The sequence below is a fragment of the Eptatretus burgeri genome, chromosome 12, assembly GCF_056783735.1.
Source record: "Eptatretus burgeri isolate ZD-2024b chromosome 12, Ebu_testis_v1, whole genome shotgun sequence".
Taxonomy (NCBI): domain Eukaryota; kingdom Metazoa; phylum Chordata; class Myxini; order Myxiniformes; family Myxinidae; genus Eptatretus; species Eptatretus burgeri.
Window position 1 is genome coordinate 16,074,455 of NC_140972.1, and position 26,590 is coordinate 16,101,044.

A 26,590-nucleotide genomic window follows, 5' to 3' on the forward strand; every position below is an offset into this window, starting at 1 on the left:
TGAGCTATCTAACCACGATGTATTAATTATGCGCTTAATCAGTTGGTATGTTTTTGCTTTAATATATGTAACCAAGGTTATTTTTATTTTCGGGAGCGATCAACGTAGCTGTCTGTTGCCGATCCACTGCCCAAATAAAGGAATGTCAGAAGAACATGTTGCATGCTTGGAACAAGATCTCCTGTCAGGCAGATACTCTGCTTGTCAGTTAAATGATTGCAGTGAGAAATATATCATAATAATTAATCCATCCATTGGGACCACACTCTGTGCAGAGCATCATTGCTGCCTAAAAAGCCTTCTGGGATATTGGGCACAACCCTGAACACATCACCACGACTCCACAGGATACTCAAATGGCTCAATCATCCTGGCAAGGAGGAGGAGGAGGAGGAGGAGGAGGAGATTGGAACCATACTCTGTTCAGAGCGTTTGTGCTGCTTAAGCAGTCTCCTTGGCTATTAGGAACAATCCTGGACAGGTCGCCACTCCGACACAGTGTACCAGAATGCTGGCTGGCTTTGCTGACCTCGGAAGGATGACAGGCCGAGTTAACCCCACTTGGTATTAATTCAACAGCTGAGTGAGATTTGAACTCGGGACCCAAGGATTCCAAGCCTGTCACCCTAACCATTAAGGCAACACCAGGCATGTAATTATTAATGAGAATTTTAAACCCACTGGTTAATGAGTAAAGTGGTATGCGGAGAAGGGTACATGGCATGAGGACCTCATTTGATTTTAGAGACGTAAACCCTTTTGTTCCATCCATTCTATCGTGTGTGCATTGGAGAGAAGATAAACAAATGCATGAAAATGTTATGAAGATATTTTTTTCCGATTTACAAGAAGCAACTCAATGTTTTTGAAACGAAAGTATTTGTAAAGAGAGTCTTTTGGAAAATAATATTACCTTGAATTGCTTCCATTCCCTCAGATCTCAACAGTTAAATGTGTCATGCCTGTTTCACACCTGGATGGGAGACCTCCATGAAAAACCGGACATTGGTTAGCGTCATCGGCAGGATGGCTCATTTGGTAGTGTGCTCGCCTCTGAGCTCTCTTGTTCTGGATTTGTTTTGCCTGTGGGGTCAACTTTGAAGAGAATAAAATGATGCCATCCTCGTGTAGTCCTGGCAGTGGGTGTTGTGTCTCAGTGTGTTTTTCATTAGATGGGGACAGTCCGTAAGCCTGTGTTTAGAATGTGAACACAAAGGATCCTTCAGAATTTCTCAAAAATAGGAAGGCAGTGTATGTTGACACATTGGCTAAACCCCCCTGCCTAGAAATATTAAAAAGGTATTGAAGTTGCTTACAATTACATTTGACTGTTAAGTTAGAGTAAGGTACGTGTGCGAACGGGGTAAGAGTACATGAGAAATAAATCGTTTGATTCAGTCTAAAATTGAGGAGTGTGGATCAATTCCAGGCATCATGGGATAAATGGCTTGTTGTACCGACATTTTCTTGCACATTAAGTACCAATTGTTGGTTCACGAGTCGGTAAGTGACCACTATATTCGTTATGGGTGTGTGTTTGTCTGTCTGTCTGTCTGTCTGTCTGTCTGTCTGTCCTGAGCATGGCTCCGTGGGTTTTGATCCGATCTTGATAAAATTAGGGTGCGAGGTTTGTATCATGATCGAATTGTGTTTTCCGGAGAATGGGCATGGTGCGCCCATTATGGGTGGAGCCACGCCCAAAAGACGTGTTTTTAGGGGGTAGCCGATTTCAAGTTACATCTTCTCTGAGGGGGTTTGTCGAATCTGGCAGGGGTTTCGGTATTTGGTTAGCCCAATGGCACCTGCATAGCCCCACGGAGCTCGATTTTTCATTTTTGTCCAAGGTCAAGGTCACAAGGTCACGAACTTAGAAAATGTCAAAAAAAAATCAATAAATTGGGCATCGAGCTCCTAGGGTTTTCAACTGTTTCGAATGAAAGTTGGTATGCAAGTAGTGCTCTTCGAGTACTACAACTTTCATCATTTACGTTTTTCCCGATTCCCGCCAGTTTGCCCGTGGCGTCCCCTCGAAGGTCAAAAAAATAAAAAAGGCGAACCATGTACATTGCTCGTGAACCATCGCCGTCTCCAGACTTGTCAACTTTAAAATGATCGTCTATTCACTCACTTGAGGAGTGTTTGCAATATTTGTCACAGTTGGCAAGAGCAGGCATGGGGATTGAACCCGCAAAAAATGAGTCTTTAACCACTCGGTGTACAAGAAGCACATCCTTGCATATGAGTCAGACAAATTGCTGTGTCTTCAAGCAAATAACATTTATGAAAGTCATTCTGAGTAGGCAATGGCGTCGTATTTTTACGCACACACATTCTGATGAAACGCTACTGTAAAGGGTTTGCACAAACGATTCTAATCTTAAGCGTGCGCTGACTCATTTTCCATAGTCCTCTGTGACCACAATGAATGTTCAGCATATGAGCCTTAATGTGTCTTGGCTGTGTTCTCAAAGTGTGGGTGTAAAGCTTCCAGGTTGGAGTTGTTACTGTTGTCTGGTGACTTGCACATCATGTATTGGAATACTCCACACTGGCCCATGCCAGCACACCCGGCGAGACCCATGGGGGAGCGCAGTGGTGCTTTAGCTCATTTTATAAAAAGCATTACGAAGATCGGTGCGGCATTCGGTTGTTTAGTCTGTTTCACCTTGAAAGATTGCCAGGAGTTTTCTTTGGATTCCACTGGAATACCGAGGGAATTATTCACAAAGTTAATGGTGATGCTGCAGATTTTGGTTGAAATGACATTGTAAGGATTATATACAAGGAATGTCGACGCAGGAGGCCATTGAGGCCTATCATGCCCTTGCATTTCTGCCAATATCTCCAATGTTTCGAGTTTCCTATCTTCTTGAACATGTTGGAATTGAGATGCAACAATATGGGGATGTGAAGGTCATGTTGGCATGCCTAGAGAAAACCAGAAATGAACTAGGCAGAGTCAAGTCGAGGCCCATCACTAACTCAGCAATAGACTACACATCATGAACGTAATTTACTCACTTCTGAGGTTGTTTGTCTTTGAATCTAAGGGAAACCTTTTCCTTCCCCATGCACTCCTGATTCCCCTGTTTGAGAATGAGAATGAGAATGAGAGGGGGTGGGTGGAGGGGAGTAGGGCTATCGTAATTATGAAAGACAGTGTATTTGAGTATGTATGTATGGGGCTCCCTCCACACCTACGACTTTTTTAACTTAGCTGTTGAGTTCAACATTTTTTTCTCGAAGCAAACATGGTATCGCATGCATGTCGGTGTTCGTACTATAGATAATTACCTCCATCATGGAAGGTGGAAGGAGGTTATGTTTTCACTCCTGTCTGTTTGTTTGTTTGTTTGTTTGTTTGTTGGGTGGTTGTGAGACTACCGTTATTCTCAGGTTCTTCATCTGTCTGTATGTATGTAATGGACAGATCTGGAGGCCAGAGGAGTCAACCGATTTGATGAAACTTGACTGGTAAGTTCATACCAGGATCTAGTTGTATGCTTTTGAGCACCGTTGCCAAGCAACGGGACTTAAAATTTTTTGAAAAAAACCGAAAAATATTTTTATGTATTTTTTTTCGAAAATAAAAAATCGGCTTCCGCGGTTTTATGCGCACTATAATCAACCTCTTTGTCAAAAAATTTCAGCCTGAGCCGTCAAAAATTGTATGACTAGTATGCAATTACGTAGCGACAACCCATGTCGCCTTCCGGCTTGTTTGTCTGTCTGTCAATCACCTACAGGTCACAATTTGAAACCGATCTTCATGAAACTTCACCAATTTGTAGAGGTAGTCTCAACTGAGAAGCCCATTGATTTTGAGGTTAAATGTCAAAAGGTCATCTTGAGGTCAAATTTCGAAAATCGTCATGTTTCATCTGATTGACTTGAAATTTGAACAGGATTTGCAAATTGCATTACTGAATTGGGAAACCAACTATTTTTGAGATCAAACGCTCAAAGGTCAACTCAAGGTCAAACTTCTAAAATCATCAATTTCAATCTAAAAATAATCAATTTTCATCCAATTGACTTGAGCTTTGATGAAGATTGCCAATTATAATATGAATAAAATGGACAATTTGATGTGTCCATTGTGACCTTTGGAGAAGGGGTGGATTTTGCAAGTATCCTGCTCTGCACATCTTTTTCTTGTTTGCTCGTTTGTCTGTTTGTATGCAAGATATCTCAGATTGGGCCAAAAATATGTAGCATGATATTTCAAAAATGTATTTGGCCCGATATGTTCACGTGCATTACGCAATATGTGGTGGAGGTATGCGCTCTACCAAGTGCCCTTCTAGTTCAAAAAGTGTCTATTCGTGGTCTTGTTGTGAAATGGAAGACTTGCAAGGGGAGTATACATGTATATATATATATATATATATATATATATATATATATATATATATATATATATATATATATATATATATATATATCTTCTTCTTCTTTCGGCTGCTCCCATTAAGGGTCGCCACAGCGGATCATCCGTATGATCCGCATAGTGATTTGGCACATGTTTTACACCGGATGCCCTTCCTGACGCAACCCTGGTCGCCTCTTACGACCCAGGGATATGGTACACCTATTTTAACCGGGATATACACCGGCCCAGTATACTGGTACTCATTTTGCCGACCTCGGAAGGATGACAGGCTGAGTCAACCCCCTGGTGTATTAATTCAGTGGCCCAACGGGGCTTGAACTCAGGACCTTTTGGATCCCAAGCCGCTGCCCTAACCACTGCACCAACACCAGGCTCATAAATTGTATACTACTGTAAATTGTATTGTATACTACTGTATACAATATAGAGTATTACAATATACTACTGTATACAATAGACGTTATTGTATACTACTGTAAATTTTATAAACACTACACTTAGGCTACACTAAATTTCGAAGAAAATTTTTTTTCTTTCTTCAATATAAATTAACCTCAGCTTACTGAAACTTTTTTTTACTTTATAAATTTTTTATTTGTTTTTAACTTTTGTAATAATCCTAACCCTAAAACACAAACACGTTGTACAGCTGAAATATTTTTTTACTTTTTAAACTTTTTTGTTAAAAACTAAGACACAAACACACACATTAGCCGAGGCCTATACAGACAGGGTCAGGATCATCAATATCACTGTCTCCCTCCAAATCTTTTCCCACTGCCCCACATCCATGAGAGATGGAAGACGCATTCGTTTTACCTTTGTGCTCTTCATGATGGCCATGTGTGTCGTTTACGGCTGCTTACAATTATACAATCCTCTTGCATCGATTATAAAAAGGTATATGTATATATATATATATATATATATATATATATATATATATATATATATATATATATATATATATATATATATATATATATATATAGACATATGCTTCATATAAAATAATGCTCATTCTACCCACTGATTCGCTGATATTGAAGATTGGTACCTTCTGGGTAACGCAGAAAGCTGAAATTTCGCTTGGGTTAATTAAAACACCCCTTTTTAAGATAGCTAACAGCCTTATTTAATTACATTCTTTATCAGGTGCATCCTTAGTCACCACTCTCGATGGGGTCTTTCGGCGTATCCTGGGTAACCTAGCTGGCATCTGAAGCCACAGTGTTTGTCCCGGCAGTGTTTGTCTCCACACATGTCCGGGCGGTGTTTGTCTCCAGAAGTGTCCGAGTGGTGTTTGTCTCCATACATGTCCGGGTGGTGTTTGTCTCCAGAAGTGTCCGAGTGGTGTTTGTCTCCAGAAGTGTCCGAGTGGTGTTTGTCTCCAGAAGTGTCCAAGTGGTGTTTGTCTCCAGACATCTTGGCTCCGGCGCGTCTGGGTCGTGTTTAATTAAAAAAGTTAACAACAATAACAATGGCCGTGTGTGTCAGCTTGGTTCCCTTTGGCTTCATAAAGCTCGTGGATCGCAAGCGAAATGTTGCCTGAGGCTGACGCTGCTCTTCCCATTTGTGTCAAACTTGAAGACTGGAGTTCAGTTTTATTTATTGGTTAGTTGTGCCTTCTAGATATATATATATATATATATATATATATATATATATATATATATATATATATATATATATATATATATATATATATTTATATATTTATATATATATATATATATATGCCTGGTGTTGGCGCAGTGGTTAGGGCAGCGGCTTGGGATCCAAAAGGTCCTGAGTTCAAGCCCCGTTGGGCCACTGAATTAATACACCAGGGGATTGACTCAGCCTGTCATCCTTCCGAGGTCGGCAAAATGAGTACCAGTATACTGGGCCGGTGTATACCCCGGTTAATATAGGTGTACCATATCCCTGGGTCGTAAGAGGTGACCAGGGTTGCGTCAGGAAGGGCATCCGGCGTAAAACATGTGCCAAATCACTATGCGGATCATACAGATGATCCGCTGTGGCGACCCCTATCGGGAGCAGCCAAAAGAAGAAGAAGAAGAAGAAGAAGATATACATATATATATATATATATATATTAGCAGGGTATGCTTCCAAATTACACATTATAATGGTTACACAAATGAACCGTGCTTCCCCATTGTCTCGGGTCGCTCACCTTCATTTGATTTTCGTTTTTTTCATTAACCTCCGCCATTGAAGATCGGAGGTTACTGTTCTCACCCCTTTCTGTTTGTTCGTTTGTTTGTTTGTGAACAGTATTGCAGTAAAACTCCATGACGGATTTTGACGAAACTTGGTGGGGGAATTAGGTATGGTCCAAGGACCATGCCATTAGATTTTGAACTCGGTCCAAAATCCAATATGGCCGCTATGGCGGCCATTTTGAAAAAAATTTGAATTTTTTTTTTTTTTGCATTTCTACATGTTTTAAGTGATTTCCAACCCCCCCCCCCCAAAAAAAAATGTTGGAGAAAAGAACTATAACTCTCAGCACTGTTGATGTCATATTTAATGAATGAGATATAAGGTTCACTTGAGTGACCCAGCAGTATTGGCGGCGGAGGTTTTGCACTCTACCGAGTGTTTCCCCTCTAGTTTATTTATATTTTCATTTACAGATGCTTTCTGACAGTTCTGTGATTTTTCATGGTGCATCGGCATTGATGTCCATTGCCACGAAAAATTACCATGCTTTCCTATTGTGTCGCATCACTCTCTTGCATTTTTTTTTTGCCATTTTTTTTTCATTTATTTATGTTTTCACATATGGATGTTTTCTGATGATTCTGTGATTTTTTTCCTGGTGTACTGGCTTTGATTTCCATCGGAGCAGAAAATTTCAACCATTTACTTCACCCGGAAGGTACCGATCTTTAATCTCAGTCACTGAGTATGCTTGGTGATGGCTTAATGATTAGGGTGGTGGGCTTGGGATTTGAGGATCCTGAGTTCAAATCCCACTCTCCGTTAAATAAATACCAGGTGGGGATGACTCTGCCTGTCATCCTTCTGAGGTCGGCAAGATGAGTGCCATCTTGCTGGTATCCTGTGTCGGAGTGGTGACCCGTCCAGAATTGTGCCCAAGAGACAAGGAGACTGCTTAGGCAGCACCAATGCTCCACAGAGTATGGTCCCAATGGATAGGTGGATGGTCAGTGAGTGAGTCAGTCAGTCAGTCAGTGGTTACACAGAGCTTTATCCACTATACATACATATATATATATATATATATATATATATATTACCATGATGATAATATATAATAAGTCAAAATGTTTGGTATTCATCAATGTATGTCATCTTTTAATTGCATTTGGTATGTTCTCGGAGCCAGCAGGATAAGTTGGACAAATGTGTACTTGCCTTTGAGCTGTCAAGCATATAGTTTTGAATCCTGACACAGTTATAAACTGTCACCCTGGTGTTTTGCATGCAGGGCAATGCATCAATGTGTGTGCCATCACTTGTATGTACATTAATAATCCCATGCTATCTTCCGCTAAGCGTCGGCGAATGATCGCCGACATCCTGGAACAAATTGCAAATTCCTGCTGAATGTGTACTTGCCTTTGAGCTGTCAAGTTAGTCAAATATAAATATAAGTCAAATATAATATATACCCTTCGTCAAATATAAGGCCTCACCAATCGGTTCTTGAAAAAATTGGGTCTAAAACTTTTCTCAGCTGACCCTACAAGGTGGGACGAATCGGTGCCATTAAAAGATGAAGCCGTAGTTGAATTGTTCTATCAGTGGAAAAAATATAGAACTTGAGTTTCCATGACGAGAGAAAGGAGACAAAGTCTTAAATATTCTGACTTTGCAACTGCAGAGCAAGTTACTCTCACCTTTTTTTGTTGAATTCCCTGAATTTTTTTCCCTGTGTACATGTGCACTGTGCAGTGGTGAGAGCGGTGCGGGCAAGACGGTGGCTGCTAAGTACATCATGAGCTATGTTTCCAAAGTCTCTGGTGGAGGCCCCAAGGTGCAGGTGTGTACACAGTTCGCTTTGGCAGTCCAACTTTTTTTTGGTGTTGTTGAAACAATGACTCGATGCTCATGCAGAAGTTTTTTCATCGCACATTCATCACACATCGGACCTGGACTTGCAAAGACATCAGTGCACTTCTCCGTGAATTAAAAGAATATTCGTTTCCAATGAGCAAGTACTCAAAGTCAATGGATTGAAATTGATGTCCGAGCATCGTGAGCCATTGGCACAGATGGGAACACAAAACAGGTTAACATTATCTGTACAAGTTCCTCCTAGGCTGGTATCCCTTCTGTTTCTTTCTTTTCAAAAACAGTTGATTACATACATGTAGTTTTTTTTATTACAAGCATTTTTGTTTCATGTTTTTCTTTCCAAAAATCACTTTATCAGAGCATAATGACATTTTTAGCTACTTCGTTTGAAGCTCTTCAAAGATAAGAATTCCACACCTGATCTGGTTGGTTTTCTGTTGTCATTTCATCGCACTTGTTAATTGTTTTTCAACCATTTCTGTGTGTTATTCGCACTTTGTTGGGATGAGTTGGTGAATCAGACTTCATGGCATAAGCCTCAGTTATCTAACAGCATAAGCCTTGGGTAGGTCGAGTTCCTCAGCTAGGGGCTGGCACATGTGACAAAAGATTAATTTTATCATGGGTTTTCTCCTTTTATAATTCTCAGCTTTCTATTGTACTTCCTCTTCTTATTTAAAAAAAAAAATCCAACAAAACCGACAAAAAATAAAACTTTATCATGAATTTGAATCACTAATGCTAAAATTCGAATCTCCCCCCTCCTCTCCTGCCCCTGGCCATCATTTCGAATCCCCCCCCACCCACTCCGCTGCCAATTAGAATCTCCTCCATCAATTCAAATCTCCCCGGCCCCCCACCGCCAATCAGAATCTCCTCCATCAATTCGAATCTTCCCCATCCCCCGCTGCTGCCAATTAGAATCTCCTCCATCAATTCAAATCTCCCCGGCCCCCCACCGCCAATCAGAATCTCCTCCATCAATTCGAATCTTCCCCATCCCCCGCTGCTGCCAATTAGAATCTCCTCCATCAATTCGAATTTCCCCCACCCCCAGCTGCCAATTAGAATCTCCTCCTCCCTCCATCGCCAATCAGAATCTCCTCCATCAATTAGAATCTCCTCTATCAATTTGAATCTCCTCCTTCCCCCACCACCAATAAGAATCTCCTCTGACAATTCAAATCTCCCCCCCCCCTGCTGCCAATTAGAATCTCCTCAGTCAATTCGAATCTCCCCACCCCCCACCACCAATTATAATATCCTCCATCAATTCGAACGAATCTCCCCCACCCCCCGCTTCGGAAATGTTTCCGATGTTGAATTGGTCCGTCACAAACTCCACACGTTTCCTTTATCCTCATCTCAATTTCTTCCTCTTGTTCATCGCAAAATTTCTACCAAATCTGTCGATCGTTCAAACACTCTGTCCTTACAACTCGATTTCCTCCTTGCATTCACTCATGCTTCATTTCATCTGCATCACGAAGTCCTCTTCGTTTATCAGAATTGGGGACCATGAGAAGTCCAGTCTACAGAGTATGCGAGCACACGACCATGAACACTTTCAAGTCTGTACTCGTCATGGGTCACGCACCCACAGTTGTGCGTCGCACTCTGCCACCTCCACTGCCGCACGTCCCACTCCACCTCCCCACATCACATGCTTTATTCCTCCTCCCCCACCACATTTTAAATTTATTTTTGTATAGAGAGTCGAGGTTCATGGTAAAGTGAGAGCAGAATGGAATGTAACAAAATGGAAAGGAGAAAAACCAACAGCAGAGGAGAAGTGAGAGAGAGAATGAGATCAGGGGGTGGGGTAGGAGGACACATGGGGTGAACAAAGCTGTAAGCAAACTGAAACACAGAAAGAAAAGGAGGGGAAAGTGGGGATGAAACAGAAAAGGAACAAACCAACTGACAAATTACAAACGAAAATAGATGAAGGAGAGGGGAAAATCTCACTGACATGGAAAAAGGGAATGGGGTAATTTTGGGGTAGAAGATATCATGAGTTGAGATGGGGGATGACCTGTCAAGGTAGTCGTGAACAGCTGTCTTGAAGCTCTGGAGGGAAGAATGGGACTGAACAGGCTGTGGAAGTTGGTTCCACAGATGAGAGATAAGAGGAGCGAATGAGTAGAGTTGAGCAGCGAGCCTGGATCTTGAGAGTGTAACAAACAGAGGGTTACTGGCAGACCGTGTGTGCCCTGCAGAAACCTGGGAAGGACAGAGGAAAGAGAGGGCAGAGGGTGTAAGACCAAAAAGGAAGTAGTAGAATATTGAGAAACCATCAACCTGCCTGTGATGAGTAACAGACATCGACACCCAGCTTCATCGTGGGAGATCCTATTGGTCTTGAGGGTCTTGCTTTCCACGGCACCAAGAAGGGCAAGGTGTGAGGCAGGGGTGCCAGTCCAAAAAGGGAGAGCAGTACTCAATCAAGCTGCAAATGAAGGACTTGTAGGTTGTCAAAAAGTTCACATTGACCAAGGAAAGACATTGTATGATGGAGGACGCTCAATCAGCGGCTGGCTCTCGAGGCCATCTTGGAAATATTGCCTGCCCCAAGAAAGATCATGGCTGATTGTGAGGCCCAAAAGTTTGAGTGACTTTACCTCTTGAATGTATTTTTATTTCAGAAGAAATTTGACACAGCATGGCATCCTTCTATGCTTTCCAAGCGCTTTGCCTGTAGCAGAGAAGGCTGCCTTTATTCCTGGATTTATCAATTACTTCAATCACACGGTCGATGTGTTGCCATCAATGGATCCCTTACCCTTTCCCAGTGGAGGCTGGAGTTCCCCAAGGCAGTGTTTTAGACTCGGTCTTGTTCCTCATCTATGTTGATGACCTCTCCAATGCTCTGTAAAACTCTCCCAATTGTTGCCACACCACCCCAGTGTCAATTTAACCTTGTTCTTCCATGAGCCTCAGGCTTGTAGGAAAGAAAAAAGCCCTCTGACTCAAATTAGAGTCTTTGTCCTGTGGCTCAAGGTTTGAACATATGGACACGGTCGACTCCATCGTCATGATAATTATCACTCTCTATCTCTCTTTCGCTGGCAGCAGGTATTGAGAGGTCAGGTACGTCCATTAGAGTGGTACATCGCTCATCGTATGGCTTGACAGAGCTGTACCTGAATAATTTGAGCTACCCGTCACCAGAAAATGTTACTGCTACATAGATTAAAGGGAGGGCAGTTTGTGGGAACTAGTTTCCCCCATACCTCGTTGATGGTACACATGAGGGGGAATGCACACTTTCCCCATCCAATGGACTGCCTAACCTTGTAGTGCACCCTCCCATATTGGCAACCCCCCTCTTAGAGTCCCCCTTGTTACGAATGTCTGATTGAAACAGTGGACTGCTTTCTTTTATTTGGGTGTCTTTCAGCCCGTTGTGTAATTTAAAATTCGTCCTGGTCAAAATCCCATCCCACCCCCCTCCCCCATCACCCGAACACTTTTATGGACAATACATGACAATTGTCAAAAATATTTTGGACAATTGTTTCCCCCCCTCTCATGAAACAATGTTGATTTGCCTGAATCACCACTAACCATGGAACTGATACTACTGAACTGGATACCTGTTTTCCAAAGAACACTCAGACTTTTATTGCACGGATCAGGTGTGTGAGGTCATTAGTGAACTGCTAAATTCCCACAGGTACACAATTCATATTTTCTGCCATTGTGACCATCAGTGTCATGTTATCATATTATATAAAATCCCAAACCACAATGTATAATATATATTATTGAACGTGTGTGATGTTGATTCTTAACCAATTGATGACAGAACCACATCGGAAGTGAATATATATATTTTTTAATTGACTTACTTTGAACAATCAAATGCATTGATACTGTGGTCTCTAACAACTTTGCACCCGCACACGATGCTGCACCTGTCTCCCCTTACCACATCTGCAGCACATCAAGGACATCATTTTACTGTCCAACCCACTGCTCGAGGCATTTGGAAACGCCAAGACTGTGAGGAACAATAACTCGAGTCGTTTTGTGAGTTGTCCAGAGACACATTGTGCACCGCATGAAATATAAAAGTCAAGGCTCATGGAGGAGCTAGAACGGACAACGGATCAGGATGTAGCAAGTGCAAAATTGGGGGAGGGGGATCCCAACAGCAGGGTTGAGGGACAAGTAAGGGATGTGGGTAAGAATTATGGGATAGAGGACACACGGGGTGGACAAACTCTATGGAAGGAAAAACTGGAACCTGGGGAAGAGGTGGGTTTGGTGAGGGTTAAATGGGGTATAAAAGGTCATGGTTTTAGATGAGCGATGATCTGAGATGGTCGTAAACGGTTGGCTTGAAGGTGTGGAGGTAAGAATGAGATTGAAGAGAATGTGGAAGTTGGTTCTACATGCAGGGGCGGGGGGGGGGGAAGAGGAATGAATGAGTGTGAGTGAGTAGTGATTCTGTATTTTGGAAGTTTAACCAGAACAGGGTTGATGGTGGACCATGTGCACCCTGCACAACTGCAGAAACATGGTTGGGGTTGTGGGGGAGGGGGACAGACCATGGAAATAGCAGAGGGTACAAGACTAGCATGGATGTGGTAGAAAACAGAGAGACCACTGACCTGTCTGCAATGGCAAAGTGATAGGCCCACAGGGTCAGGTTCATCGTGGGAGATTGTAGGTTAAATATAATCTTTATCTTCTGATGAAGTTGGCTGATGTATGCGAGTTTGGTAATTTTGATAGCAGGCGTTGAGAGGACAGGTATGGCCAATGTTTTTCTGACATCGGTGGTCGTTTGTTAATATTGACTCATTCCATTTTCATTCCCTGTAAGTATTACACTTACATATGTCAGGAACCACCGCGTGCTGTCCATGTGTCGTCTGTGTGCCCCTTTTATGGTCTCCGTATGTCATTGTTATTTTTGATTGCAGGGAAAGTACTTTGAGATTCAGTTCAGTCGTGGGGGTGAACCCGATGGTGGAAAGATCTCCAACTTTCTGCTGGAGAAATCACGTGTTGTCAGCCAGAATCCCAATGAGAGAAACTTTCACATTTTCTATCAGGTGTGGTACATGTGTTTCACCTTGTCTCGACTAGGAATCTTAATGTAACATATTGTAATGGACGTCATCTCTCGATAACTCCAGGAGGGTGGCATGTCCCAAGAGACCACGGTCGCCGTTTACAACCCTTAACTCGGGCCGGATCCTTGCGCCCATGGTCGGTTTACCGTGCTGGTAGATTAAGTGTGGTCAATGAGAAAACATGCCAGCGACTGCATGGCAGTTAATTACTTGGCTGAGCGAACCAATACTGCATCATGTGGGCTACCATTACAACTGGTGTCTCAGACCAATTGCCCCCTCCCCGGGAATGCTATCGCGGACCAACCACAAGTAGGATAAATCAAGACACGTATCAACACTTTCATGAATTTATTACATGCAAACAAAGGAATAAAACAGCAGAAAAGGATGGGAGGAATGATGGGGAGATGATCAGGTGAGAAAGAATGGCGAGGAAATTCAAAGATCAAAAATGGCAGGAAAAATTAAGCACATAAATGGCATTGATTTTAACACCGATGAAACGCATAAACATTCACCCTTACCCTTACGCGATCATCCCCGCCCCGTAACACTTACAAACAATCACTCACCAAAAACTACAATTCTGGATACATACACCCGAGGAATGACACAGAGAGGAGGGGAGAGGGCAGAGATCAGAGGAAGATAAAAAAAAAAGGGAGCTCTGACATACCCTCAGTAAACCTGCAATCGCTCTGGTTGGAGTGACCTTACCATGGCCCAGCGCCCCAACTCGCTCCTCGTGCCCCCTCGTGCCCCCTCGTGTGGCAAAGCCTTGATGATCCGGGCCCAGGCTGGAGCCTGTCCAACCTATGTGATGTTCCACAACTCCAGGACAGCTCATTCCGTTCGTATATCGTGGGATTTACATTTGGAAGGGGCCTTGTCCAGGCTGTGGTTCGGGAGGTGCTGTGCTGGGGCCATGTTTTTTTTAGAAGCCACTGTGAAAAGCGAATGGGAAGAAAGGTTTTAAGAAGTAGAAAACGTGCGTGTGAGAAATGTGTGTAGTGTGAAAAATGAAAGTGTGAGGTGTGAAAGAAAAAAAAGCACAAAACTCCGTTCTGAGGACACGAACCGTGAGCGGGGAAATCTTGGGGGAGAACTACCGTCTCTCTACTTCTTGCTGGGATGGTCCTTGCTGCGAGAGAGAACAGACCGAGTCGAGTTTGTCCATTTATCCTCCTCCACCCCGTGAGCAGGCGCACCCTCCAATCTGCTCGAGCCTTCCGCATCGTCTCCTGATTGGCCCAGATGTTCCACACTCGCATCGCGCAATTTGGCGTGGCGAGCGGAGGTTAAGGGGTGAAAGGGTTTTAGCATTTTCCAGAACCCCGTATCAACGTGGCTTCTCCTCCTATGCAGTGAGCTTGCATCAAACCCCAAGCCATGGTTTGCGAACACCTCGGTGCAGGAAATGGTTAGGGTTGCTGCAATGTTTGTGAATGTGTAATGAGGTGGATGCCAGGGAATGGTGCGAAATGTAAGAAATAAGAGAAATAGGGGAGTAGAAAAAGGGGGGGGGGGGACAAGACCCTATCTTCTCACATGCACAATGCATATGTGTCACATCAATGCCGAAGGAGAGGGTATTGCATTTGGGTCTGTCTGTCTGTCTGTCTGTCTGTCTGTCTGTCTGTCTGCACAGAACTTTCATGTTTTTCTCCGCAACCGCTTGGCGGATTGAGATGAAATTTTCACGATTGGTGCGAATACTCATGTAGAATGTTTTAATGATAATTATGATTTTCATAGGTCATGTGGTGTCACAGCCATGTTGGAAAAATGGAAATACTTTGGACCTCCTTATCTCTGAAACCGCACCAAGGAAAAACTTGAAACTTGGCACACGGCAACTACTCCTCATGCAGTATAGGTGAATTTTATGACGTTATAAGCGCCTTTGTTATGACGTCATAATTACATATGTAGTACGCTACATCTGATCAGAATGAAATTTTTTGAAGGTCATCCATGTATAAAATGGTCCACAGAAAAATAAATTGATGACGTCATTGGTTACGTGATTCGGCAGCCATATTGTTTAAAAAAAAACCTTCAATAATCTTCCCTGAAATGTCTGAACAGATCGAGGCAAAACTTTACAAGTAAAACCACCTATCCATGAGGAACAAAAGGTTCACACATATGGTGTCATAGGTCACATGGTTTGGCAGCCATATTTGATTTATCCTAAAACCAATAAAAATCTTCTTCTCCAGAACGGCTGGACAGATCGAGGGGAAACTTCACACAAATGTTCCCCAAGCCATGTGTGTACAGGTTTCTTAAGGAATAATTGAAAGGTCACATGGTTTTGCAGCCATATTGGATTGAAGAAAAATATTAAATAATGTTTTCTCTAGAACCGCTTAATCAATCAACGTGAAACTTCACAATTATTATCTAGTAATGACGTTGAATACATGTTTTAAATTTCAACTTGATCGGACACATGGTCTGGCAGCCAGAATTACCTTTTTTTGGTCTGGGTTCTTATTGTGGACGAAAAAGGTGTGGACAAAATTTTTTTCATCAGGTTCACTTGGCTGTGCCTGGATGAGTTTGAGGGTAGAGGAGGAGCAGCTGAAATGTGAATCCTATCCAGGTTCCTCCTGGTGACTTCATCTTTGCTTTTTGCTTGTTCTGGTTCCTTCTGATTCGTCCAATGCAGGACTGTACCTATTTGGTCTTCCATTTGATTTGAATTGAATTTATTTTAATCCCATTCTAAATTAGATTGCATAATAATAATAAAAAAATGTCATGGATCAGTGTCAGGTGTCCAATCAAAGTGGGGTTGCATCAAAGCGGGACGTCTTGGTACCCGGTCATCACTGCCAGCAGTTATAAAGTGGCAGTTCTAGTTATGTCTCTTATTAATTATGTAACACACCAATACGCAAGCACCACACACAGTACACCACACAAAACTACACAAACACCACACATAAAGTTCTGGCGAGAGTCTGCAATCTCTGATTGCTCTTTCTCGTTTTTTTTTTGGCATTTGGTCACTTCCTCTTATGGTTGCATTTCAATAACAAACAACCTGTGTTTATTCACAGTCAACGTGTTGCATTTCTGTGTCACTTGATTCTAAGGCCATGCACTGATCGGATTTCTGCCTGTTCTGGAGGCAACCCCGATGGTGATGAATATTCTGTACCACATGATAATGGGGGAAAGCCTCAACCACTGCTATTGGTTCGCATTCCTCCCATTTTAGGTGCCATTTATAAAGTGTGGGTTGTTTGTAAGATGAGCGCAATTTTTTCCTATGTAACCCACTGCTTTTTTCATGGGTAGCTCATAGAACTACAAGGAGAACAAAGGGAGTTCTTGGGAATCACCTCGCCTGAGTACTACTCCTACCTAAACCAATCGGGAGCCTTCAAAGTTGATGGGATTGATGACAAGAAGGACTTCGAGGATACCATGGTAAGGAGATGTAGGGATTTGATTCTCAAGTAGATGTAGATACATAATGGGTCAGGATAAAGCAGAATGTAAGGGGAACGGTGCAGAGTCAAGGTAAATGGTCCACATCTGGTGAATGATCCACAAGGACAGTGACGGAGCTGGCGAATGATCAAGGTAAATGTACACGAGGTGCTATATTTCACTGTACTGGGTATGGTGTGGAGGCAGTCCATATTTGATACTCCATTGTTTGATTTCGACCATTGTACTTCCTGGAATGCTTCCCAGCAAAAGAGGGTTCGATGAAGGGCTGACGCCTGAAACATCAGTTTGTCATTGTGGATAGCATACTACGATCACGGTGTTCTACCTGTCCACCAACGCAGAATGATACGAGCCCTAACAATTAAGATTAGTTATCCATTCACATATTTGGAACCTTCTCCATGAGTCTCTTGTTTCGTGTTCATCTTTCCAGTGTTTTGAAGCTGCAGCCAGTTGTTACCGCAGTGACCCTTGCCCCTTTTTTTTTTTTCCTGTTTCTCACCTTCACTTGCTATAGTGCATCTGGGTTCTTGTTCACCTGTTCCCCACTGTTTGTCTATTGACCCATATATCCACTATTCTTGAGCTCTTCCAAGTGTCTCAACATCTTTTAAAAATTAAAAATAAACTGATACCTGTAAGTGTTGAGGATGTGTATTATAAGAGATATTACACGAGAGATCTTTGTACACATGCCTCTATCGGAATGCTTGAGAAGTAGATTATATGTTATTATTATTATTATTATTATTGTTATATTATTATTATTACCTCTGCCACTGAAGGTGGACGGACGGTGGTTATACATTTACCGCTGTCTGTCTGTCTGTTTGTTTGTTTGTTTGTTTGTTTGGCTGTAAGCAGGATATCTCAAAAAGGTGCGGACGAACTTGGACGAAACTTGGTGGACAGGTTGGACGTGTGACACGCACGAATTGATTCGATTTCGGTGAACATCTGAATCCTGATTGGAGATTTTTTTTTAAATTATTTTTTGAAGAGATTCTTCACGTTGATATATGGGACCAAAAATAATGTATAGAATGAAATTTCAAAAAGTTATGGATGGATTCTGACAAAACTTGGTGGATGAGTTGGGTAAGTGACAATAAGCCGATTGGATTTTTGTTCAGGTTCGGATGCAGATCCGGCCTATCAGTGGGATAGAAAATGTAAACTCTTCAGTATGGCAGAGGTATGCACTCGCTCTACTGAGTGCAGTTCTAGTTATGTATTTGCTTGCATTTGGTGAATAGTTTGCTACATTTACTTTTATCGTGGCTGTTCGTTGTAAGAAAAAGTTTGGTCTACATTGTCATGCAATTTATGTTCGATAATTGTGGAAGGTCTTTTACATAAAGTGGACAAAGGCATGGAGACACAATAGACCATATTTACATCATAAATGAGGTCTGAATGCAAATAGTGCCTTTCATCCCTGACTTTGATCCTTTTGATTCCTAAGTGCAAGATTTCTGTTTCTTCAATGTCTTGTTTTTTGAAAGCCCCTGATTATTCATCCAGTTTCGTGATGCTTAACCTCCTTACTTCCCACCCCTCCCTCCTACATACACCCCCCCCAATTGCGGCTTCAGAGAGCTATGCCTGTGATTGGAATTTCAGAGGAGGACCAGAGCATGGTGCTACAAATCGTGGCTGGAGTTTTGCATCTTGGAAACATCAATTTCTACGAGGCAGGAAATTATGCAGCAGTTGAAAATGAAGACTGTGAGTTTGTCCACTTTAAAATTTATATTGAAAGCATACGCATGAAGACATTGCATATTGTGCTTACTTTGCTGCACTTTTTTAATTTTTAATTTTGGAATTTTTGAGTTGAGCAAAAAAACTTTCTTTTTGAAGATGCCAAACTGACATGTGAAATTCTGCAATTATTTTTGATTTTATTTCATTTCATTCCACGAATGAATTTCCATTCCACTTTGGAACGAGGATTAAAATAAAATAAAAAAAAAACCTCAACACAATTTTGCATGGGAGTATGAAACCCTGAAATTTTCAACCACATCGTGTCAAAATCCAGAGGGCCACTGCAATTCCTTAAGCGTCTCATGCTCGTGAAGTGGTCTGGCATTTCATGAGCATTAGACATACTCATTTGAGCTGTCTTTCGATAGCTTTGGACGTACAGTATAGGTTTTCACCTTTGAGCGAAGCTTTAGACCTATACATACTCGGCTTTGAGCTGCTCTCCTGAGTTTAAATCACGACTGAGCTATAAACTCTCATCCTGGTGTTTCTCATGCAGGTGATTCATCAATTTGTACGTGCCATCTCTCGTTTAGACCTGAAGCCGAATACCCGTCTGCCAGTGTTGGTCGTTTGTTGATGTTAAAGCCCTTCCCTAATACTAGGCGAGCTATTGCCGGCACCCTGGAACAAATTACAAATTCCTGTCCTGACCGGCTGCTCGAAAGGCAACGGCAAAACACCCAGAATAATGATTCTCAACGGTTTGCTTCGGTAGCACGAATGCCCTGGATCTTGTGCTAGTGCAGGAGAACAACAATTAGGAGCCATTTTTCTACAAATACATGAATACAAGCACATGTGTAGATTGTGCGACAATACATAACAATAATACATGAGGTTGTATAAATAATATACAAGGTAAAGTAAGAAAAAAAAAAAACAAAGGACCACCGGACCGGTAGCTTATCTGGGCCCTGGTCTAATGTTGTCAGCCAAATTTGGTAGCATCCTGACTGGCGGGTCTGGAGAGGAAGGTTTTTGAAGAAATTTATGCGATTTTTTTTTCCAAACATTTACGAAGTCCGCCATTTTGACACACTTGCAGTCATGCGATCGGCATGACCTCCACAATTTAACATCCCTACCCTGACTGAATGTTGTACCCCAAATTTCGTAGCATTCTGACTGGTGGAGATTCTGACTTCTGACTGCTAACAGCTTGGAGAAGATTTTTGAAGACATTTACTAAGTCAGCCATTTTCACCTACTTAAAGTCATGTGACCGGAACGAGCTTCGCAATCCCTGTTACCGGTCAGAAGAGGAACGTTGCTGCCAAATTTCAACCGGATTGGCCCGGCAGTTTGGCCGGAGAAGTCGAAATAGGAGACTGACGGACAGACGGACGGATGGACCGTGCATGATGACGACACCTTATCTAGAATTTAAATTCCAGGTAAGCTAAAAATTCTGATGTAAAAGTCGAATGTGTTAATGATGTGGAATGTTGATCTGGTTTTTCTGTTTGGTTTTCCTCATATTTGAGCAAGGTGATAAAACAACCCTCATTTCTGTTAATGTTTGCTTTCTTTCTCTTGTACAGGTACACAGCTGTACTTCTGTCTGTATTTGGCTCACTGCACCCTTCCCTCCATATTGAAGCTGTGCCGGCATTGTTTTATTTATTTATTTATTTAATGAATCATGATTTGGGTTAAGCAGCCGAGGCTGCACGATAATTCAGGCCGAGTGGACGTTTCCTGAAGCCAAGTTTCATTCTGTTCCTTTCTTTGCACATTTATTATTAAACAACAATGTCGGGTTGCTCTTGACCATGTTGAATTAACTGTGCAGTTTTTCTTTGCATAGTTGAATCTCATTGCTACAGCACCAGAATAGATGGTATTTCTGAGAGTGGGCTATCAGAAAACTGGAGCTCGTATGAATGTAACATGTTGAGAGACATGGTCAGCGTTCCAGAGCAAAGGAGGAAGTCCATCCATCCATTGGGACCATACTCTGTGCAGAACGTTGGTGCTGCCTAAGCAGTCTCCTTGACTATTGGGCACAATCCTCACTCCGACACAGGGTATCAACAAGCTGGGACTCATTTTGCCGACCTCGGAAGGATGGCAGGCTGAGTCAACCCCACCTGGTATGAATTCAACAGCCAAGCAGGATTTGAACTCATGACCCTAAGATCCCAAGCCCACCACCATAACCATTAAGCCAACACCAGGCATAAAGGAGGAAGTGGTGAATCATATATTTCTGAATTGAACTTAAATCGTCACAAGCCCTGTCCCTGAAGTCCATTCTGGTTCTGTACCTCCATATTCTTTAACTCTGGGAAGGTTGTCCATCCTTTTGGTTATTTACTAAATGTGAACAAGTTCTTAACCAGAACAAATCATCACCTCCACCTTACAAACGCATTGGAAAACTGTTTGACCCTTAATTTGGTTAATTCTACATCGATGGTGATCAAGCAGTCGTTCGTTTGATATTTGTGCGAGATGATCAAATGAGCCTTATTGATTTGGTTGTTCGGTTGAGTTCGTTTGTTGGTTCTGTTTGTAGCAAATGACTCTGCACTCTTTTCTTTTCTTCCAGTTTTGGCATTTCCAGCCTATCTGCTCGGTATTATTCAGGGGAGCCTCAAGGAAAAGCTGACGAGCCGAAAGATAGACAGCAAATGGGGAGGAAAGTCGGAGACGATCGATGTCACTCTCAATGTTGAGCAAGCTGTGTACACTCGTGACGCCCTTGCTAAGGCGCTGCACTCGCGCGTCTTTGACTTCCTCGTTGAGGTTTGTCCCCTTTTCTGCTGGTGTGCATTTAAATGATTCTGCTTTGCACTTGATAGGTCACAGAATTCCATTTTCACTCTGCTTTTTAACATAATCCCTATTGTCGGATATGACGTCCAATTATTTGTGTGATTACAACGTTCTTATCTGAGGACATTGCGATGAATATGTATACATTTTTTCATTATATCATCCAAGGTTAAAGGAAGTTTTTCTTTCTTTCTTTTATGTCTGGAATGTCGAGATAAAAGTGGATTTCCGAGATATCAAGATGTCTGTCGTCTATCCAGTATCAGAATTTGACTGACCTAGTCTTTTGAAGCAAGCTGAAATGCAAAAATTCTAAATGTTAATGTATAAAATAGGACCAATGAGAAGCTTTTTGGAAGCTACTCCCAATCCCTCAAAGTTAATTTCAAATTTGGTCTTAAAAATGAGACATTACTGATACAAATATTGAACACTTATAACAGCAGCTGAAGAATGTAATTGTCATGTTTTTCATGCTCATTGAAAACGTAGCGCTCCGAGCAGTGCTGTCCATGAAGGCGAACAGGAATCCACTTCTGCTCAATGGCACTCAGGATCAAAATTGCAGGCTGAGGATAGAAGAAGAAAAAAAAAAAAGAGACAAAATGTTTTGCTGAAGTTATTAAGGAGCAACGATGGACTTTGTAAGGGAAAATTGAAAACTTTCAAATCGATCTTTTAAACCTTACACCACCAATACTACTCCTCCTACTATGACTACTGCAAATGCAACAATTACTCCCATCTTCTTGTGGGGTCAGCTGCAGAACGTTTTCAGCCCAAGCTTCGCGTGAACATGTTGGACGTTCGACTGAAGTTGATTTGGGCAGGGATTTGTAATTTGTTCACCGTACGGAGATAACTCGTCAGATGTTCACGGAGGACGTCGTGCAGTGATCTTTAACATCCACCAATGAGTGGTGCTGGCGAATGGGTCCAACCGACTTAACGTCCATCTGAGGGACGGCTCATGTAATGGCACATCGCCCTGCTTTCCAAACACCAGGGTGACAGCTTATAGCTCAGCCGAGATTCAAACCCAAGATAGACGCCTCAAACGCAACTGTGCATACTTCTCACACCTCAACTTGATAAGTAAAATAGCGTTGATCTCCTATCCTGATTCCTTATTGTCTTGCAAGACTTCATATCGTGCTCCACCTGATATTGTTTTGTTACACCTTTTGTTTTTCTTGCTGATTGAATTTACTTCCATTCAGCCTTCGTCCCTCTCCTCCCCCGCTGCTTCACCTTTTGCAGCACGCTGACTCTGTGTTGACGTTTTTAACCAATAATTATTACACTTTCCATTGGCTTTGACCATTTTCTTAACACACAAACTTGTGATGATGTATTTTTCCTTTTGGACTGTGAGGCACATGTGCGTCTGCTTTATGCTTGCAGTCTATTAACAAGGCAATAAGGAAAAGCCACGAGGAACACAGCATTGGTGTTCTCGACATCTATGGGTTTGAAATTTTCCAGGTAAGAATTGCCTTTTACTTTGTACATTCAATTATTTTTACAGGGTCTAGGGCTAATGGTACACATATGCACACAGACAAATTGGACAACACCAGACATGACTTAAAAAAACAAAACAAAACAAAAAAACAACATCAGACAAACACAACTGTGACCTTGGGAGAGGTGACGTAACTTCCAGGAGCACCATGGATGGTGGTGATGCCATCTAGTGACGTCACGTTTTGCTCCGCAGTCAGCAGATCAGTTAAGAAGTGACGTCCACTTCTCCTCATTCATCTCAACCTCCCATCATGGGATGCTAATGCAAGGGTTTGGACCGTGCTCTCAACTCCAAATGTTCAGCATCAAGCAAGGAAGCAAATGCGCGCCGTTTTTAGTCTTTGATATAACCCGGTCGGAATTGGAATCGAACCGTCGCGACGTGGCGTTAACGTGACGGTTTTTTGAAGGTATCATTGATCATGGCAAAAAAAAAAATCTCTGATAATAATCACTGCTCTTCTCTTACAGAAAAATGGCTTTGAGCAATTCTGCATTAACTTCGTGAATGAAAAGCTGCAGCAGATATTTATCGAACTTACACTGAAAGCAGAACAGGTAAATGAAGTTCGATTTTGAAAGAAAGCAGGAAAAACTTGCTTAAAACAGATTTACCACTTGTACGTGCGCTTGTAGATGATAATATACCTGTATTTTTTTTTATTTTTTTTTGAGGGGAGTTCAAGATTGATGTGATCTTTTTATTTAAAAAAAAAGAAGAAAATATTCAGGAAGGTTCATGGAACTTTACTTATTTCTTAAGGTATTTCCCAGCTACACATGCACACTTATCCCATTGATGTCGGAGGGCCGTGATACCATCTGTTGCGAGACCGTTGGGATTTTGGGATGAGTGTTTTTTGACGTCTTCATCATTCGTAAACTAAATGCTGCCCCAGATGTTCTTAGAGTGGTCCAAAGAGATTAAAAAAGGTTAAAAGTCCAAAACGTATGGCAGGTAATTTAAAACTTCTCAAGCGGTCTTCATTTAAAGAAGTAATATTGTCATCTTTGCCGTGTGAGCAGCACCGGATTTATGGTGGTGGAGGTCCCGGGGCCGGGGGGGGGGCACATATGGGTGTTGGTGGACCTTTCTGCCACAAACGATGAAGTAAAGCAGTGGTTTTCAACCTATTTCACTCATGGAACCCTAAACTCTTATATTTTATTCCGTGGCACTCCTATTCAATTTCTGATTTGTTTCGTTGCTTTTAGAACATCGCAGGCTCCATGTGGAACATCATTTCAGGAGTATTTTTTACCGGCTTTTTACCACCGATGGATTCTAGATAAATGAAGATTGGCAAAGCGTACAATTAGCATGTCAAAAAGATATTGTATTACTGTTACAACTTACAAGCTACATTTGATTTAACTCGGGTAATGGAACGATAACTAACGAAACGAGAAGCATTGCTTTATATGTTCCTGGTATCGGATTCTTCCAACGCAGAAAGTAACTAGAAGGGCACTCGGTAGATTGCATACCTCCACCATGTAATACCTGATCCACAAGAACATATCGGGCCCAATATATTTTTGAAATATCATGCTATACAGTACTATATTGTTTTTGGCCCGATCTCTCAATGGTGAAGAATCACTTTGAAAATTAAATAATTCTCGTATCCAGATCCGGATTTGGATCTTCATCAAAATCGAATCAATTATTCCTTGTCGCACACTCAACCTGTCCACCAAGTTTCGTCAGAATCCGTCCACAATTTTTGAGATATCCTGCACACAAACAAACAGACAGAAAGGAGTAAAAACATAACCTCGTTCACCTTCGGTGGTGGATGTAATAATCCCTCGAACAAGTAAATGTGACTATATTAGCGAAAGAATTTCCAACCAGAATTGTCAAATATCCATTGAACGCCCAATTTTTGGAGCAAATGTGCTCCACTGGTTAATAAGTGATCATTCAAAACAACAATCAGACACTTGCATGCAACTTTGCACGATCCTGATGGTGATAGTTACACATGTAGACAGACAGACACCGATTAAACATGGATAGGTACCTTATGAACCTTTCGACGAGCAAACTTTGTGCACCAGAACCATCTATTACACGAGAATGCCGCTTGCGTGTACACTTTCGTCTGGCTAAGTAAGGTGTGCAACAATTCGATATATATCATGACAATAATTTTGGATGAGCCCTACGGTGGCGGAGCCCCCAGGGTACGCGTCGTCGGGTGGTGGAAGCCCCGGGGTATGTGCCCCGATTGCTCTTGCGTAAAACCAGCCCTGCGTGCGAGTGCGAGTGCGAGCGTTATCACTCAGTCTAGTCGGTGGATAGGTAGACCGATGGATAAAATCAATAGGACATTAATCGAGATTTGCTCACTGCTGTGGGAAGCAAGGAGAAGCTGACGTCTCAAGCATTGTCCCTTCGATCACAATGTTCTTCATTAAATAATCTCTCTCCTTCTGTTCAAGTTCCAGGAGCTCCGTTGCGATCGCCATACAAATTGCCTTTTGATCAGATATAGATTCGAGGTACTTTGCGCTCACCTTATTGATGATCAATATAAGAATGAAAAAAGTGATTCTGCACTTTTGCAGCACCATAACTGCATCGTATTTGTTTGAAATTTTCACCTACAGTAGTCTCCGGTGATTTTTTTTCTTTCTTTCTTTTCTCCAAAATTTGCTGTTCATCGTGTTTTGTGTTTGTTTCAATGACAGCGGTGGGTTTAATTTTTGGAATTCTCACTTTGGTTCACACTTCACCAATTTTGAACTCGCTGCCCCCATCGAAACACTAACTTGTGCAGGCAGTTTCCTGTGAATTTCAGTTGGCTTGATATTTATTCTCCTTCACCAAGAACTTGATCTGAGAATGCTAAGACCAGCGTTAATGCCACTTCCTCGGTCTGCTGTAGGCTTAATGGTTAAGGTGGCTGGTTTAAGATCCTCGGGTCTTGAGTTCAAGCCCCTGTTGGGTTGTTGAATTGACACCAGGTCGGGTTGATTCAGCCTGTTATCCTTCTGAGGTTGGCAAAACGAGTACCAGCTTGCTGGTATCAGTGGCACAGCTGTGGTCCCGAGAAAAGGCTGCATACTGAATAAATAAATAAAAATAAAATGCCACTTCCTGTTCAACTTGGTTAGGGTAGACAATATCATTGCGATAATAAGTCCACAGAAACCACTCTCACGCACCACTCTCATGTAAATAGTGTATTCAATCCAGGTTGTAAATTTTGAAAACTTGCATCAAATAATCTAATTTTTCACTGCTTTTCTCATGAAAGTCTCACCCAATCACTTCGGCATAATCATCAAACGAATCGACCCGTCTATTTCCTTGGTCATCCACCGGTATAGGTTGTCTCTTGAACTTCTAGGCCTCACCTTCCTGGGCCGAACACATTATAAAGCCAGTCTCCAAAGCCAACTGCAGATTGGGCATCCTCCGCCGATGAGTCTTTCCATGGAAAAATCAGAACTACTCTCAGTCCACAAAGCCTTTGTCCATAGCTCAATTGAATACTGTCATCTG

At 42.1% G+C, this 26,590-nt stretch overlaps 1 protein-coding gene across 1 annotated transcript in view; it reads left to right on the plus strand.

Annotated features, from left to right (window-relative positions):
- Positions 1-26,590, plus strand: part of LOC147015159 (unconventional myosin-Ie-like) — a 143,497-nt gene that overhangs the window by 56,886 nt on the left and 60,021 nt on the right. The window contains exons 5-12 of the mRNA XM_085849669.1: positions 8,321-8,408; positions 12,386-12,475; positions 13,375-13,506; positions 16,840-16,971; positions 18,594-18,726; positions 21,323-21,519; positions 22,954-23,034; positions 23,548-23,634. Of these exons, the coding sequence (XP_085705795.1) occupies positions 8,321-8,408; positions 12,386-12,475; positions 13,375-13,506; positions 16,840-16,971; positions 18,594-18,726; positions 21,323-21,519; positions 22,954-23,034; positions 23,548-23,634 (940 nt within the window). The remainder of the gene's footprint in view (positions 1-8,320; positions 8,409-12,385; positions 12,476-13,374; positions 13,507-16,839; positions 16,972-18,593; positions 18,727-21,322; positions 21,520-22,953; positions 23,035-23,547; positions 23,635-26,590) is intronic.